Source organism: Mandrillus leucophaeus, unplaced genomic scaffold (genome assembly GCF_000951045.1).
Source record: "Mandrillus leucophaeus isolate KB7577 unplaced genomic scaffold, Mleu.le_1.0 Scaffold153, whole genome shotgun sequence".
NCBI lineage: Eukaryota > Metazoa > Chordata > Mammalia > Primates > Cercopithecidae > Mandrillus > Mandrillus leucophaeus.
This window is the reverse complement of record NW_012101510.1, coordinates 2071500-2089210: the sequence shown is the minus strand read 5'-3', so window position 1 is coordinate 2089210 and position 17711 is coordinate 2071500. Positions and strand designations below refer to the sequence as shown.

Below are 17711 nucleotides of genomic sequence, written 5' to 3'. Positions count from 1 at the left end.
ATGCAGGCAGCCCAGGTAAACAGAGGACTTTCTTGTTGCCATGCCAGAGTGTCCCTGAAGTGGATCCAGCCGCGACCATGCCCAGGTCCCAATCACAGCAGAGGACAAGTGCTGGTTCCTATTCCTCGCCGCCTCCTGCTCCCTACTCCGCACCGCAGGCCCCGGCTCTGAGTGTGACTGGCCCCATCACAGCCAATTCAGAACAGGTACTTGCATACTTCGGGGCCATAGGCAAGCCAGCTGACTCTCCTTATTCATCTTTCTGGGAGACACTTACAAAGGCCTCCCAAGCCAGGCATTATGCTGGGTGTCAGGGACACAGAGATGGAAGAGCTCAATCCCCAGGGGAGACAAATGCTGAGGCAGTCATGGTGGAGTGTGGTCAGGCTGTGCTGGGGAGCGGAACCAAGGACTCAGAGTTGTGAGCCCAGGGTTGAGTGGTGCCTGGGAGGCACTGGGGACCTGACACACAGAGGGTCCTGACACAGGAGTGGGGCTTTGTCATGTGAGACCGCATGCTCAGCAATGACATTGCAAGGCAGAGGTGCAGAGGCGCAGAGCTCTCTCGGAGCAGCAGGTGGCTTGACTGGAGAGCAGGCACATATGTAGGGCCCAGATCTGGGAGGAAACCATGGCAAAACGTGAGGCCAAAAGCATAGAAGTGCAGCTGAGTTGTGACGGGCTTGTCTGTCATGCAGAGGCTTAGATCTATCCTATAAAAAAAGTCAGCCATCAGAAGCCTGTGACCTGATCAGTGAGGCCCTCCTGAAGCACAAGAAGCCTGCTTTTATCCCAAACACTCCCCACCTTCCCGGGTTACTTCCTGATAAACTAATGCAGTTTTAACCCCACGCTGGATTTTTTAGATGAATTGGGGAGTACTCTTTAGAAGAATCCAGAGAATTTCAATTACAATTTGAGAATTGGTCGGACATGGAAAAAAAAAAAACTCTCCAATGTTTATATTTACCAAATTCTTTTTTTTTTTTTTTTTTTTCTGAGGTGTGGCCCAGGCTGGAGTGCTGTGGCTGGATCTCAGCTCACTGCAAGCTCCGCCTCCCAGGCTCACGCCATTCTCCTGCCTCAGCCTCCGAGTAGCTGGGACTACAGGCACCCGCCACCTCGCCCGGCTAGTTTTTTGTATTTTTTTAGTAAAGACGGGGTTTCACTGTGTTCGCCAGGATGGTCTCGATCTCCTGACCTCGTGATCCGCCCGTCTCGGCCTCCCAAAGTGCTGGGATTACAGGCTTGAGCCACCGCGCCTGGCCTATATTTACCAAATTCTTATTTACTATTTGCGACAGTGTCATGACTGTGGAACCTCACTGAAGCAGAGGGTCAAGCAGTGTGTGTGTAGGGAGGGCAGTGTTATGTCGTGTTCCTCACACTTCCCTGCTAGCTCTGAGCAGGGAGTAAGAGAGGAGGAGGAGTGAACTTGAAGCCCCCAGGGCCTGGGTGTGAGCCCCCTGCTGTGCTGCTCACTGTAGGCTTCAGTCAGGACATTTAACCCCAGTCTCCCATCAGTAGAACAGGTGATCTGTTACCCCACCAGGCAGGTGTGGGCTTGACAGATGGAAAAGGTCCTCATGATGGCTGCTACCCAAGTGCTGTGGGGAAGGTCTCTGGCTCTTGGCCCTGCTTCTATGGGCAGAACTGTGCCCTTCCTGCTCTGAGGGAAGGCAGAAAATGTTTGAAGTTGGACAGTTACTGAGCCCCTTCACTGACATACAGTGTGGGAGGTGCTCGGGAAGGCCCTCCTAGTAGCCATAAGATGCTGGGTCTGGAGGGTCTGGGCATAGGTAGCACAGGAGCCCTAAGGCCTGTTGCCCCTGGGGGAGCCGAATGCAGGCAGAGATAGGCAGGTCAGTACCCAGCCTGGCCAAGAGGACCCAGGGCTTCAGAGTCCACCAGGTGGCTACCCAAAGCCTTCCTGGGCCTTCCTAGCCAGAAACCTCTTCTCTCTACCAAGACTTTGAAGAAAACCCCTGGATCATCCACCAGACAGAACCAGAGGCTGACAAGAGCCTCTCGGGACCCAGACCATCTCCCTGGTAGACCATTGATTGAGGTCTCCTGTCCCTGTCTCTATGCTGAGGGTATAAAGCACAACCCAGCTGAGTTCCTGCCCTAAGAAGCTAAGGGTCTGCTGAGCGAACCCACCCACACAGGAGAGGCTGCTACAGCTGCAATAGTGAAAGATGGCACAGCGAGTGGGAACCCGAGGAAGCGGGAGTGGTTGCTTCTACCTCAGAATGGGGTGGGGAGAGTCAGAAAAGGCTTCACTGAGCAGAGGAGTTGTCACTTAAGCTGGGTCACAGTGCAGGAAGAATGACATTACAGTTCCTCTCTCTGGACCTTTGAGCAGGAACAAGGGCCATACGTGTGTAGTAGAGAGCATAGCTGCATGCCAGGCGCCACGTGGGAACCTCACAGCAGCCTGGTGAGGTGTGGTGTTAGTGCCACCTTTCTGTAAGTGGGGAAACGAAGGCTCAGAGTGGCTCAGGTCTGGCTCTGGATGCTGCTGCTGAGTCTTCCAGGGCTCCCTTCAGTGTCGTGTGCAGTTCTTTACCTCTGTCCAGCATTGTTTGGTCTCTTGTCACTGAGTGATGGGACCAATAAGCACTTCTATGCAGATTCTTCTGTGATACTTCACCGTGGGCAAGGAAGGTCCCTGTGGTTTCCGCAGATGCTTCGAGGGGGTTGAGGGAGTGAAGGGGCAGATCTGAGGCACAGGACTGAGGGCAAGGGGAGAAAGTGTTGATGTCTCTGTTGCTGGAGAGGAGCCTCGGGCCTTGGCCCAGTCCAGGCTTTGGGATCGCTGATGGACAGCTTGGATATTTTTCAAGGGACTATGTTACCATGTAGGGAGCTGGGTGGGGAAGGTGTCTCCCCTGTGGTCTTCCCCTGTTCTTCTCTCATTCTTGCCACAGCAGAAAAGTGCTGTTGACACTGCCCAGCCTCTCAGAGGATCCTAGTGTTTAGATATAAAACTCCTAGGAACAGAGTCTATAACTCAGAGCTTCGTAGAATAGGATCTCAGCTCTGAAGGGATCTCAGAGCTCCTGCCCTCCTGCACTTGGATTTTAAAGAGCAGGAACGGAAGCCCTGAGAGCTTCAGCTTCTACTCAAGTTCCCATGGTGGGAGAGCCGGGACAGAGAGCCAGCTTGGTGCATTCCTGACACTGAGCCCTTCACTACGTGATACTGCTTTCGTGTCACATTAAGAGAGGCACAACAGACTGTTGGTAGCAGGGCCCATTCAGCTCTCTCAGAGCTGACAGGCAGGCCAGAGGGAGATGAGAAGGTGGCCTCTGCCGTGTGCACTCAGAAAGGCAACCCAGATCTCCCAGTGAGAGGGATTGTCACTAGCCTAGGAGCAAGCTGATTCTGATATTGCAAGTGCAGGCTGACTGACCTTTCCTTCCTGCTTTCCTTCCTCGTGGCCCCCACCAGATTGCCAGGCTGCGGAGTGAACTGGACGTCGTCCGAGGAAACACAAAAGTCATGTCTGAGATGTTAACAGAAATGGTCCCTGGACAGGAGGATTCATCTGATCTGGAGTTGCTACAGGTGAGTCGTCTTGCAGAAGCACTTGGCCTGTGGTGGCAGCTCTACCACCATACACTGTTGGAGGATCCCACCCAGGGACACAGTGGCGAGGTGGGACGGGTCCAGTGGCTCTGTTGTTGATAGTCCATGTCAGCACACACGCAGCCTCACGTTGCCTACGGACAGGCAGAAGCCTGTACCATTGTCTCTCTTTTTTATATTCCTTAATAATATTTTTTCCCGATTATAAAATGCCAGTTGCAGAATACATGCTGCCAGAAAGAAAGAGAAAGCACAGAGAAGAAAATAATAACTTTCTTTGACCCAAGCATCCATAAATAACTACCATAGGTGCTTTGATGTATTTTCTTTCTGACTTTTTTGTAGGTTTATTTTCAGTGTAGTTGAGCTTGTACTCTATCTGTATTTTGGTCCCTCAACATCATGTTTTGCAGGAGGGCCTGTTCAATCTTGACTGTGCACAGGAGCCCTTCTAGTGGCACCTCAACCCCAAGGTATCCTGAGACTGAGATCGAGTGTGATGCTCCCGTTCTTTTCCCTAACAGTGAGGATTCCCAGGCATATTGTGGTTGGCCATTGCACACTGGCCTCCCCACCTCTGGACAGCCCATGGATCTGGGGGCATGGCAGAAAGGGGTCCAGGAGTGGGTGGCCTGCAGCCTACCCCTGAGACCAGGGTCAAGGCCCCTACCTCAGGCCTGTTTCCCAGGGCAGCCAGGTCCAGAGCCAGTACCCAGATCTACACCACAGCCAGCCTCAGATGACCCTGGCATTTGCAGAAAATGTCAGTGGTACTGCCCTTAGAAGCAGTGACCTTCTGGAGGGTGGAAAAAGGATGCTGTGAACTGCAAGGGCCCATACACTTTTCGACGGGAGGCAAGATGCTTGAGGGAACAGGTCAGGAGCCAGACTGACTTGGCAACCTGGCATGAGTGTCTTATGATACACCTGCTGCTGCTGTTGATACTGCTGTTGGTGTCCAGCCGTCCACTGTCAGTCTTGGTCCCCAAGTGCTACACCTTCTACCCTGCTGCTGGCACATGCGTGCCGCCTGTGAAGTCCCTGTCCTGGTCCCAGGTTGCTGCTTATTGTGCCCCCTTCCTACTCTGAAGCCATCGGCTCTTATGGGGTTGAGGGTGGTTGGAGACCTGTTCCAGGCCTAACACAAAGCACAGTCCTAGGGGCACAGAGGTACATGAACTGTGGTCCCTGCTCCGGAGGAGCTTGCAGCTGGGAAACAACTTATCTCCGTGTAACTACACCAGCCTGCTCTTGAAGCTGAGACAAGTACCCTTGGCCCAGCCCCAGTGAGAAGTCCTGAGTGGCCTCTCCCTAGTTCCCAGACCTCACTCCTGACACACCTGCATCAGACCAGGCTTGCCTCAGCTCAGCAGATGCAGCTGAATATGTGCCACACTCCAGGGGACCTGGCTTCCCTTGAATGCATTGTCATTGGCCTCCATTCCCAGCCTGCAGGAAGGTTCGGCCAGGCGTTACCCAGATGCACAGGATTCTGAGGTCAGTCCAGAAACTGAGAAGGCCTCTTGAGGCAGCTTTGTGCTGTGTCAGCGTCGGAATTCCTGCTGACAGGGGGGTTTGCTCTGGATAGAGCCGTGCTCCTGGCAGCAGGGGGTGTGTTGAACAAAGCCAAGATGCTTCCAGACAGCCAGAGCAGACCCAGACAGCAGGAATACTTTGTGTGTTGGGGGGAGAGGGGGGTTTTGGTTTTGTTTTTTTTTTTTTGGTTTTTGGTTTTTCTTTTTTTTTTTTTTAAACAAGCCCATCAGCCAAGACAAACAGAATCTAATCTCCTGGCGTCAGCTCACGGTTTTCAAAAATAGGTTGCTTCCCATGACGTTTTCCTTCCCTCTGTTTTGTTCCAACTCCAAGCCTCCCAGCCCTCACTGCTATCTTATAAATCAAACAGAAAAAGAATGACTCTGGGTGCCAGTGGGAGGCTGTCCTTCCAGCACAGGAGATTCAGGAGCTGGGCAGCACTGTGGACAGCCGTGAACAGACACAGCCCTCCAGGCTGGTTGGCTGCACGTCTCCGCCATCCCTGACATCTTCCCTCCCCTTCTTCCCCTGGCAGTCAGAAGCCAGCAGGCAGGGTCTCCCAGGGGTCAGAGCCACACTGAACCGCCAGCCTTCCATGTGGAGAAATACCACGGTCTGCTTGGAAAGTGCTGGAATCAGAATGTGTCCCCAGGACCCTCCATCAAGCTGGAGGGCAGCCAGAGTGCTCGGGGCAGAGAAGTGCAGAGCTGAGAGTGCTGGCTAGGCCATGGAAACAAACAACCCAGATGTTCCCACCAACAGAAGCTGCTTCCAGTTCAAGTATAAATTGCTGGAGTAGGAGGTGGGGGGAATAGGAAGAGAGGTAATTGGTAGTGTCAGCCCCAGGATGATCATAACTGTGGGCAGGTTATGTCCCGGTTGCCTCCTGCACATCGCAAAGCAGTTTTGGGTGTAGCTTCCTGCAGTAAAGCAAGAGCAGCAGGGAAACTTGACAGTGTGAGCTATTTGCCTGCAGACTCATGGGTATGTGGCTGGTATTTGAGGAGAGGCTGAGGCCACTCTAGCACCCTGTGCTGTCAGCGTAGCTGGAGCCTCTGAGGAGAAGGAAGGCAGGGTGCCCAGGGTGAACACAGCAACTCCTCCTCTTGAGCTATGTGTCAAATCCTCCACTCTCTGAATTGGGAGAGACCTGCCAGGAAGTTGGTTCAGCTCTACACCTGTGTTCAGATTTCTTCCACAGCATCTTGTCTACTGGGTCTTTCTGCACATCCCCAATGACAGGCTATTCACAGCAGCCCACTTGCTTTCAAATGGACATCTTGGTTAGACTTTGGGCAGCAGCACAGCAGACATACAAATTACACAGGCCTGTGAATTAATGCCTTCCCATCCATCCCCTCCCACTGATGAGCTGGGTGATGCCAGGTAAGTCACCAGCCATCTCCAGGCCCTCTTCTCCTCTCTAGACTGGAGTGATCACTCACACCTTGGCAGTGCCTGGAGCAGGGCTGGGCTTAGGTAAGGCCTCACAAATCCTAGCTTTCATGACTGTTGTTAGAAAGCCTTTCACACATTGATCTAAAGTGTGTCTCCCTGTAACTTTGATCCTGATCTGTCTTCTTAGACACTAGAACAAGACTAATTCCTCTTTCACATGGGTAGATCCTTAAATATTTGAAGATTGTCATAAGCCACACCCACTGCCCAGTCTCCACATGGAACAAATGTGGCAGTTGGCAGCCCACCATGGGGATGGATAGGCAGTTCTTCACAAGAGGCAGACATTATAAAATGGAGAGTTTCCATCAGCTGAAAACCCTGCTGCGTCACTTCTCGTCTGGTGGTTAAGCCTATCTTTGTCATCCTGTGCAAGGACCTTTAGGTCTGGGCCCAAAATTCAAGACACTGCATCTGTCCCTGCTAAAGTGCATGCCCTTACCTGCAGAAAGCCTGAGTTCGGTTTTCTGGGATCTTTAAAGATTGCGATTCTGTCATCCAGTGCCCTCTGTCTCTCCCAATTTAGCATTTTGAGCTTAGTCTTCAATGAATAACTTTTAATTAATACAATGATGCCAAAAATATATGTTCTTCTGTGGCCATTCATCAGCATCAGATAATAACAGAGGCCGCCTCCTCGTTTCTCCAAGTAGCAGATGGTGTATCTCCTCTTGCTTCTTGCATCTCATTTCAATAAAGACAGAATGGCCAAGGCCATTTTCTCTAGAGAAATCTGGTTTATTCTACATGTTTAACTTCTTTATTCTCCTTTCTCATCAACAAAGACTTTCTTCTCCCTCCCATCTTTGCAGCAACAGAAAACAGATCTTCAGGACCTTATTCCCTGTTCAAACTTGTGGAGGGCTCAGAGGAAATCCATAAAGATGATTAAAAGACTGTTGCGTGATGTAGGGATGAGAATGTCCCTTGAAGAAAAGATAAAGGCATTGGGATTAATTAGATAGAAAAGAGAGGATATTTACCAAGGTGTTCTAATAGATGGAGGACTTTTGTACAAGTGACCAGCTGTTCTTCCCTCTGTTGAGGACCAGAAATAGGAGAAGGCCAAAGCTGAAGTCATCAACGTTTAGGAAATTCCTGTCCTGGCTGTTGCATAGTGGAAAGGGTGACCTGAGCAAGCAGTAGGCTCTCAGTTGTCTTAGGCCCAAAGAGAATCACTCTGTTTGAGTGATTTGGAGGTGGAGGAAGCAGAGGAAAGTCTCCCAAGTGAGCCTACTGAGGGTCTGGCTGTGATGACACCACAGAGGACATGCAGGTGGCCACCTGGCACTGTGGTAGCAAAAGTCTTAACATCTGGCCCTCCTCTCACCTTCTGTCCTTTTTTTTCTTCCTTTTTTTTTTTTTTTGAGAAGGAGTCTCGCTTTGTCACCGACACTGGAGTGCAGTGCCATGATCTTGGCTTACTGCAACCTCCGCCTCCTGGGTTCAAGCGATTCTCCCACTTCAGCCTCCCAAGTAGCTGGGATTACAGGCACCTGCCATCATGCCCGGCTAATTTTTGTATTTTTAGTAGAGACAGGGTTTCACCATGTTGGCCAGGCTGGTCTTGAACTCCTGACCTCAGGTGATCCACCAGCCTCAGCCTCCCAGAGCGCTGAGATTACAGGTGTGAGCCACCACGCACGGCCTTTTCTTCCTTTTTGAAACAGATGTAAAAGACTGAAGTCAAGAGATGGTAAAGCTTTCTCTGTGCGGAGACCCCTGGAAATCCCTGAAGTGGAAGCCCCAAGTCGTAGTCTCTGGGCCTGTCTTTAGCATAGCTCTTTGGAAAGCCATCGGGATGCTTCTCTAGGATTGGAGCATAGAGGCCCTGCCTGTGGGGTTGGGAGCTATCTAACCCACCACCCCAGTGGGAAGGCTGTGGGGAAGAGGCAGCAAACACAAGGCCAGAGCAGATGTTCCTGGTGCTGACTATTGATGAGATCACTGCATTCTGTGCCCTTGGGGCTCATTCTTCCTCCAAGCCGAGGTCACAATGTTAGAGCCTCAGAAATCATCTAATACTTGCCAAACTTTTTTAAAAAAGTAATGGAGGCCAGGCACAGTGACTCACACCTGTAATTCCAGCACTTTGGGAGGCTGAGGCAGGTGGATCACTTGAGGTCAGGAGTTTGAGACCAGCCTAGCCAACATGGTGAAACTCTATCTCTACTAAAAATACAAAAATTAGCCGGGCATGGTGGCAGATGCCTGTAATCCCAGCTACTTGGGAGGCTGAGGCAGGAGAATTGCTTGAACCCGGGAGGCGGAGGCTGCAGTGAACTGAGATCATGCCACTGCACTCCAGCCTAGGTGACAGAGCAAGACTCCATCTCAACAAATCAAATCAAATAAATAAATAAATAATGGCTGGGCCCCGTGGCTCATACCTGTAATCCCAGCACTTTGGGACGCTGAGGCGGGTGGATCACAAGGTCAGGAGATCGAGGCCATCCTGGCTAACACGGTGAAACCCCGTCTCTATTAAAATACAAAAAATTAGCCAGGCATGGTAGCCAGCGCCTGTATTCCCAGCTACTCAGGAGGCTGAGGCAGGAGAATGGCATGAACCTGGGAGGTGGAGCTTGCAGTGACCCGAGATCACGCCATTGCACTCCAGCCTGGGCGACAGAGCAAGACTCCGTCTCAAAAAATAAATAAATAAATAAATAAATAAATAAAGTAAATAAATAAATAAATAAAGTAATGGAACCTTTTCCTCCACAAATAAAATTTTACAGTGAATGGCAACATTTGAAATTGAGAAAAGCAGAGCAGCCCCAGCTGCCCTGGCCCCGTGCCATGGAGGCTGCTGCAGCACGTCAGTGGCCCTCTGCAGAAGAACTTCCTCATGAATGCAGCCCCCTTGTTTTACACAGGGAGAAGCAGGCCTGCAGAGGACTGGAGACTTGGAGAGTGTATCCAGTCACGGGCTACTTGCTGCCTGCAGCTTGGTCCCCAGCACCCAGCTGGGGCTAGGGCTCTGTGGGAGAGACTGACATCAACCCCTGCTCCCTTCCATCAGGCTGCCGGTGCTTGGAGTATTTGTAGCCATGTTTCTGAGACACTTCCTACTGTCTACTGAGGAATCTGGTTTGGTTCTCCTCTAAATCCAGTGAACCACCCACGAGGCCTACTCTTTGTTTTGGGGCTTCTGCTGTGTGGAGTGCAGATGGGGGCTGGTCACCCCTTGCTGGAGGTTTTTCTAGAGGGGCTCTGATGGCAGACTGGAGTGTGTTGAATGCTGTGGGAGTCTTGAGGAGGGTGGGATGGTGGGGGATCCCCAGAAAACACTGTATGTGAACGGGAAGATGAATAAATGGGAAGTATGTGTTAAAGCTGGCACTGTAAAATGTTAATGATACAATCTAGGTGACAGGCATATGGTGTCTGTCCACTGTAAAATTCATCCTGTTTTGCTGTATGTTTGAAAATTTTTGTGACAAAATCCTGAGGTGGGGAAACATCCTGAGGCCTTGAAGGATGAGTAGGAGTTTGTTTGATGGAAAAGGAGATAAGGGACATTGTAGGTAAATCGCCAACTTCTCAGGAGCCCTTGAGCAATGTGGAAAGTGCCTGAGGCCACCTATATCCTGGAAAGTCTGAGGTGTGTTTGAAGATGGCCTATGGGCCTTAGGTGCTGATGCCCCAGTCTTCTGGAGGGTAACTTGGATCTATTTCCCACAACATGCTCCCACACTCCCCTGGCTTGCAGGTCCTGTGCCTTGTGATTGGCCTGCAGCTGTGATTGGAGAATGTGATTGACTTTTTTCTTTCTCCCTCCCTAACCAAGGACAGCCAGGGCTTGCTGCTAGGCCAAAAGCCCCAGAGGCCATACTTTCTTGTAATGGGCCTGTTTGTAGGAGGGAGTGGGTCCTGAGCTAGGACTTGAGTTCCTTTTGCTCATCAGAGATTTTCCACAGACACCTGGAGTGCTAGAGCGAGGAGGAGCTCAGCAGTGCCTGGCCTGGTCCTCATGTGTGTTGGCACATCCGCATCCCTGGGGAGGAGACCCGTACGGTGGCCTGGAACAGTCCATGGCAGAGCAGAGAGGCAGAAGTTTGTTTGACCTGTTTTCTCTGTCCTACTGCCCAGCCTCTCTTTTTCATCCTGCACACTTTTGCTAGGTCTTCCTCTGGTACTTCTTCCAAAGTGCGGGGTAAATATGCTGCCCAAGTGTTGGCCACATATCCTTTTTTTCTTTTAGGAAGCAGGGGAAGAAGGTCTGTCAAAGTTAACCTAAATCTATGCTCCCCTGTCAGCCCTGAACAGAGATGCTCACTGCGTTTTAACAATCTATTAGAAATACTATGATTATTTTAATTGTTCACTTGTCCTGGCTATTGGAATCCTTCACATGATCTAATGTGATTGCTTCTTTCATAAGTTTGGACATTTTTATTTTGTTTTTGTTTGTTTTAATGTTAAGGGCCTGGCTTTATCAGCATCACTCCTGAGCATGCTTCATTCTGTAATGAGTGTTTCCCCTGCATTGTTGGTTTTCCTGTGTACAGTAATTGTGACTGGGTTTTGACCTGTGAGTGTCCATTGGCGCCTGTGGCCATTATTGCCTGGCAATCCAGACCACATCTGGCAGGCCCCAAGGCCCAGGCAGTTTCTTGAGAGCCCCTCTCCTGCCTGGCCTGGGGACAGGAGCCATTCACAACAGAAGAGAGTGGACATTTTGTGGAGTTTTCTCTTTACTAGATAGCAGTGTCCCCTGCAATTAAGATCCAGTATTCACCTCTTCTTATTAATTCTAGCACTTATCTGTATGTTTTTAAGTGCTTACTGCTGGTTCAGTGGGGCCTGGAATGAGTCCTAGAGAGGGAAAATTAGATCCTGGATGAACAAAAATTCCCGATTCTCTGAGTGAAGAGTGCTGAGAAGACTGAGTGTATGTGGATAACTGAGCTGGTGGTTTGTGGGGACAAGAGTTCAGAATACTTTATTTTTTATTTTTATTTTTTGGAGACAGGATCTCACTCTGTTCCCCAGGCTGGAGTGCAGTGGTGCAATCTCGGCTCACTGTAGCCTCTGCCTCCTGGGTTCAAGCAATTCTCCCACCTCAGCCTCCTGAATAGCTGGGATTACAGGTGCACGCCACTGTGCCCAGCTAATTTTTGTATTTTTTCATAGAGATGGGGTTTTACCATGTTGGCCAGGCTAGTCTCAAACTCCTGACCTCAAGTGATCCGCCTCCCTCGGCCTCCCAAACTGCTGGGATTACAGGCATGAGCCACCGCACCAGCCTCTGAATACTTTAGAGTCATTAATTCTCTCAGAAGTACTTGGGGAGTGCCTCCCATGTGTCAGTCGTGGGTACCAGGGAAATGCCTTCTCTGCCCTCAAGGAGCTTCAGTCTAGAGGGGAAGGCACATAAGAAGCCCAGCCCCTGTGTGAGTGCTGTGTTGCAGGACACCAGGGACATACGGGGGGATGCCTTTGATTCCCCACTTGGCTTGATTGACCACCTGTGTGATGTGTTCAGCAGATGATTACTGGGCTTTTTCACTGTGTGGCTCAGTGCAGGGCTTGAGGGCATCCTTGAGTGGATAAATGGCAACACCCCCTCAAGAGTTTATGATGTGGTAGGAAGGAAGACCCTTTAGCCAAGCTAGCCAGATTATGAGACAATATGAGGAACTAAAAAGAGACTACCATGTCTCCTGTGAATAAATCAGTCACTTCTACCAGAAACGGTTTCAAAATGAAGTTGTTTTGAAACTGAGCTGTGAGAACGAGGGACTTATCTTTCATGTCTTATCCTCTTAACTCACTGGCACCCTCCAGTGCCCAGGTAGGTGGGGACAGCATCTCCCTCTGCTTTAACCCTGTATGGCACACTGGGACTTGGCGCTTTGGTCACAGGCAGTTCCTGTAGTCAGGGATGCTTGGGGGCCAGCCTGGCAGGGTTGCCAGCTCCCTCCTCTGTAGCATCCTCAGTCTGGCATCAAGATGGCAAGGGGCCTGGCAGGAATTGAGGGAGCTCTATAAGCAAATTTGAACAAGGGCATCAGTAAGTCTGCTGTTCTGGAACAGGGAAGGTTCATGGAAGCCAGGCCATAAAGTGCTAAGGCTCTGTCATCAGGGGGATGTTGCTTCTAAGGGTAGAGAGGGCTCCAGGGTGTGCGAATGTCCTCTTTTGGCCAGCCAGGGAGCTGCCTGGGCTTCTGAGGCCTCGGCAAAGTGGCAGACATGCCACCAAAATATACCTAATGCAGTCATAAAATACACTCCTGCTATTGCTGGGAGTGTAAGTAGACCGATGTCATCTTTCTGGAGTGCCTTTTACTATTACTAATTGATGTTATAAATGACCATACCCTTTCACCTAGAAATTTCCCTCCTAAGGAACTCCTCCTATGGAAGTGCTAGCCCAAGTGCATATGCATGTTTGTGTACAGGTGTTCATTGCTGCATTATTTGGGTTGGCCACAGAAAGAGAGACCACAACCTAAATGTCCAACAATAGAAGAATGGCGAGATACATTATGAAACACACAAAGGAATGAGGCAGTCTGTACCAAGTGATGGGGAACGGTGTCTGGAATATTTTGTTGAGAAAAAGCAATCTGCAAAGAATCACATTTTAATATTTTTTAATGATTTGTACAAGCATGTACTTGTATACATACAACAGTATGTCTGTCTGGACATTTGTCTGCTGAAAAAGTACTTCCTTCCTCTGGGGAAGGATGGGCAGGCTGTGAAGAGGGAACTTCTACTTTGAATTCGGCACATGTCTGGTTTCATGAACAAGCATGTACTCCTTTTGTGACTTTTAAGAATCAGTACAAATTTTTTCAAAGGAAATAGAATGTGACAAAAAGCACACCCAGCAGGCTACCCAGAGGTGCATGTGTTCCCTAGGAGCTGAACAGGACCTGCCGGGCCATGCAGCAGCGCATCGTGGAGCTCATCTCCCGCGTGTCCAACGAGGAGGTCACCGAGGAGCTGCTGCATGTGAACGACGACCTCAACAATGTCTTCCTTCGATATGAGAGGTGGGAGCCGGATTTCTTTCTTTTTTTTTCCCCTTGAAAAGATTGTTGCCATAACAGAGGGATTTCTTTCATAAACAAAGGAAAGAGAGGGAGAGGGAGAGAGATTAGAGTTGGAAAATACTCATCAGAGATGCTAATTTGTTCCCGGCTGACAGGGAAAATGCTTCTTGTCCTCCTGGGAACCGAGCAGCAGAAGCAGCAGGAAGTTGACGTGCAGAATTAGGCTCTGCCCTTTGTAAGCCTCAGGCTGCTCTGCCTTTCCCCACTGCCCCGCCACCCCCAGCCCCAGGGAGGGGTAGCACTTGGGGGGCTCTGGGTCCCAGAGCTGCTGCACCTGCTCCTTTGATGATCCTTTGAATTTGAAAAGGATTAAAGGGAAAAAAAAATCTCTACTAAGAAAAAGGATTTCCTCTTTCCCATCTTAAAAAAAAAAAAAAGAAAGAAAGGAAAAAAGCTTTTCCCTTTGCAAATGTCAGTGTTATCTAGAGCATTCAGGGGAAGCAGGCGGGTGTAAGTGCCGGAATGCTGCTGCTTAGGGAAGCGTGCACACATTCATTTCAGTTCTTTCTGCAGCCAAATCATTTTTGGGTTTGAGGTAACAAACCTACAAATTCTTTTTTATTTCCAAAGCCTTCCTTCAGGACAAAGCCCAAAATGTCTTATTTAGACCTAGTTTTAAATAGGAGGAATAATGGCAAGCACAGTTCCCATCTCATCACCTGATGGGAGCACACTGGGCTTTCACGAAGGACTCAGCATAAGGACCAGAAAGGACCATGATCAGGCCAGCCTTTTCCCCTTAAAGATGAGGCTTGAGAGGACAGGACAGTGGCTTGAGTCCCCTGCAGACCTGAGGTCCTGGTCCCCTCTGCCAACCAGCTGACTCACACCCTACTGCTGGATTCATCAGGAGGACAAGGATCTGGCGTCAGTTAGAGTCAGAGGGACAGATGCTTGCGTTTGCATTACCCTTTGGGGGCCTAAAGAGTGGTTTTGTTGTGGCCGTCACAGCCTTGGGCCTTGTCTCATCTTTTGATTATGGAAGTACACACCAGTGGCTCTGTGCCCACCTGACAGGCGAAGAAACCTCTGCAGTAAGTGTGGGGGGTCCCTGGGACCCCCAGTGCATCAGTTGAAGAACAGGAGCAGATCTGAGGGGACTTGACTCCCTGCCCGAAGCCCCTTTGTCTTGCCATGTGGTTCCAGTTTCTCCATGGTAAATGGGCTTGCATTTAACCTGTTAAATCTATTTAAGCCCTGCTAGAAAGCATAACAGGAGCTAACTAATATGGGTATTTTCACCCAACAGTCCCCCAGTCCCAGCATTACAAAGAATTCAGAGGCAAAGCCAGGGCTGGTGTCTAGAAGTGCTATCCTGGTTAGAGTGTCTTTGATGATAGTCATTGTTCATTGAAGATGAGTGTGGGAAAGTTACCCCAGGATTAAAATTGTTTCAGATGTATTAATATTCCTGTTCTCCTTGTAGACCACTGTTGAAAAAACACACAAGTCTTTTTTAAAACCACAGTGGACACTCACTGCCTACCCAGATCATTCCTCCTGGGGATCCCTTGTCACCAGATGCTGACCCCAGCAAGTTGGGAGACAGAAGTGGAGCGGCATAACTCACTAAAGCTGGGTGTCTAAGGCTCCAGCTGGAAAGTCTCTTAGCTACCGCTGCCCGTGGCATTTGGAGTTTTTAAATATGATGCAGAACATAATCTGTTCTGCCCCACCCCAACACACACCTCATTACTACTCTTCCATTCCCCACCTGACATAAGGATGACCTGGCCTTCGACAATTGCTCAAAGCCAAGTCCCCCTGCACTGCCCGATTGGGTGCGGAAGACACTCACTCCACCCTTCTAGCAGTCCTTCGATGATTGGCCCAGGCCTCTCTGTAGCAGCTACTGGCGAGCATTTCCCCAGGCCACAGTCAGGGCCATGCATCTACCTTCCTCCTACTGGTGCCCACCCTATGCATACCCCAACCCCTTTCCCCAGAGATTCAGTTGGGAGCATGTTAGGAACACTAGCTGGGCGCTTCTCAACACAGCCCTGTGAAGTAGGGAGTCTGCAGCTACTGCCTGGCATTGTAAACATTGGAGAGCTCCAAGGTAAAGTGGCTAAGCCACCCTCCCTCCAGGGACAAGAGGAGCTCTCTGGGCCCAGGTATGTGAGGAGAGGCTGGGGACACTCACAATGACCTCTATGATAGGCCAGCCACCACCCCTTTCTGATGCCCATTCAGGGTGCTGGGTGAGAGGCTGATCCTCTCGGGGAGCCACACACACAGAGGAAGCCGTGGCAGAGTTGATATATGGTTTCACTCCCTAGCCCCCAACTAGGACTGGCTGGTCTTGGTCCCAGAGGTTCTTCATAGGACTAGTGAGCACCCCACAGGCCCATATCACAGGCATCCTCTCTCCTTACTTCTGCTTTCCCTTCCCCCGTTAGGTTCGAACGATACAGGTCTGGCCGATCGGTTCAAAATGCCAGTAATGGAGTAAGTATTCCTTCAGAATCCTCTCATCTCCTGAGGCCAGACCTACCCCTCCACGTTTTGGAGGCTGGAGAGACCTCCAGTTTTTCTAACTGGGGTTGAAATATTTGGGAAATTGAAGAGCAAGCTTTGGTTGATGGGATACTAGGGCAGAGCTAGCAGGCACCCCTGATGGGAGGGTGGCAAGGAAGCTCTAAGTCTGTAGCTCCCAGGACAGTCACTGTTGACTCAGCAACCCCTCCTTCTACTGGGGAGGGGGAGGAGGCAGTGGGCAGGGCTCACTGACATCAAGGGCCACCATGGACCCGGAAGGCAGATGGGGAAAGTGACCTTGCTTCTGTACTGGAGCAGTGCTGATGCTTTTCTTCTCAGAACCCTGCACAGTTGCCTTGCTAGCTTCTACCTCAGAGCCTGACTCCAGGGTTCTGGGGCTCATGACCAATCTCACATTCTGACAGGTACTGAACGAAGTGACTGAAGACAACTTAATAGACCTGGGGCCAGGGTCTCCAGCCGTGGTGAGCCCGATGGTGGGGAACACAGCGCCCCCATCTTCCCTCTCCTCCCAGCTTGCAGGCTTGGGTGAGTGTCTCATAGGGATAAAAGGGCCTACTTACTTCCTACCACTGGCCTCCCTTGCAGGCCACCTCTCTTTCTTTCTTGGAAGACCCAAAGAGAGTCTTTTGGGAATACATGTGAAAGTGTATTCCTGAGTCCTAGCCAGTTGTACCACCTTACCTTCAATGCATACCTTTTTTTCCCCTAAATTTGAAGTTTAAAATCTGTGTTGGAAAGCAGGGATGGGGGAAATTTCAAGGAATTAAAGAAAGGCCACGGCCGGGTGTGGTGGCTCATACCTGTAATCTCAGCACTATGGGAGGCCGAGGTGGGTGGATCACCTGAGGTCAGGAGTTTGAGACCAGCCTGACCAACGTGGCGAAACCAGTCTCTAGTAAAAATACAAAAATTAGCTGGGCATAGTGAGTGCCTGCAATCCCAACTACTTGGAAGGAGGCAGGAGAATTGCTTGAGCCTGGGAGGTGGAGGTTGCAGTGAGCTGAGATCGTGCGTCATTGTACTCCAGCCTGGGCGACAGAGCAAGACACTGTCTCAAAAAAAAAAAAAAAAGAAAAGAAAGGTCACCTGCCATGTTTTATATGGAACATTCTCTATGATTGAAGTAATTTCCTTTTCAGTATTAACTAGGTCAAGCCCGGGTTTATAATCCCAGCATTTTGGGAGGCTGAGGTTGGTGGGTCACTTGAGGCCAGGAGTTCGAGACCAGCTTGGCCAAAGTAGTGAAACCCTGTCTCTACTGAAGATACAAAAAAATTAGCCAGACTTAGTGGTGGGTACCTGTAGTCCCAGCTACTCGGGCGGCTGAGGCAGGAGAATTGCTTGAACCCCGGAGGCAGAGGTTGCAGTGAGCTGAGATCATGCCATTGCACTCCAGCCTGGGGGACGACTCCATCTCAAAAACAAAACAAAACAAAACAAACAATCAATATTAACTAGGTCAAGGAGGGCAGATAGGTTTCAGCTCACTGGCTTCTTGGAACACAGGTTTGAGAAGGATGCTGAAGCCACATCAGGGCTTAGAAAAGTCTGTGATTG

General features: G+C 50.2%; 1 protein-coding gene across 6 annotated transcripts in view; it reads left to right on the top strand.

Moving 5' to 3' along the window:
- The window catches only part of TOM1L2 (target of myb1-like 2 (chicken)), a 158616-nt gene that overhangs the window by 116107 nt on the left and 24798 nt on the right, over positions 1 to 17711 (top strand). For 3 of the 6 annotated variants that reach the window (XM_011975270.1, XM_011975269.1, XM_011975267.1), the window contains 5 exons: positions 48 to 206; positions 3454 to 3570; positions 13459 to 13592; positions 16052 to 16100; positions 16556 to 16679. In XM_011975270.1, coding sequence (XP_011830660.1) covers positions 48 to 206; positions 3454 to 3570; positions 13459 to 13592; positions 16052 to 16100; positions 16556 to 16679 — 583 coding nt within the window. The remainder of the gene's footprint in view (positions 1 to 47; positions 207 to 3453; positions 3571 to 13458; positions 13593 to 16051; positions 16101 to 16555; positions 16680 to 17711) is intronic. The other 3 variants (XM_011975272.1, XM_011975271.1, XM_011975268.1) reach the window with 1 other exon arrangement.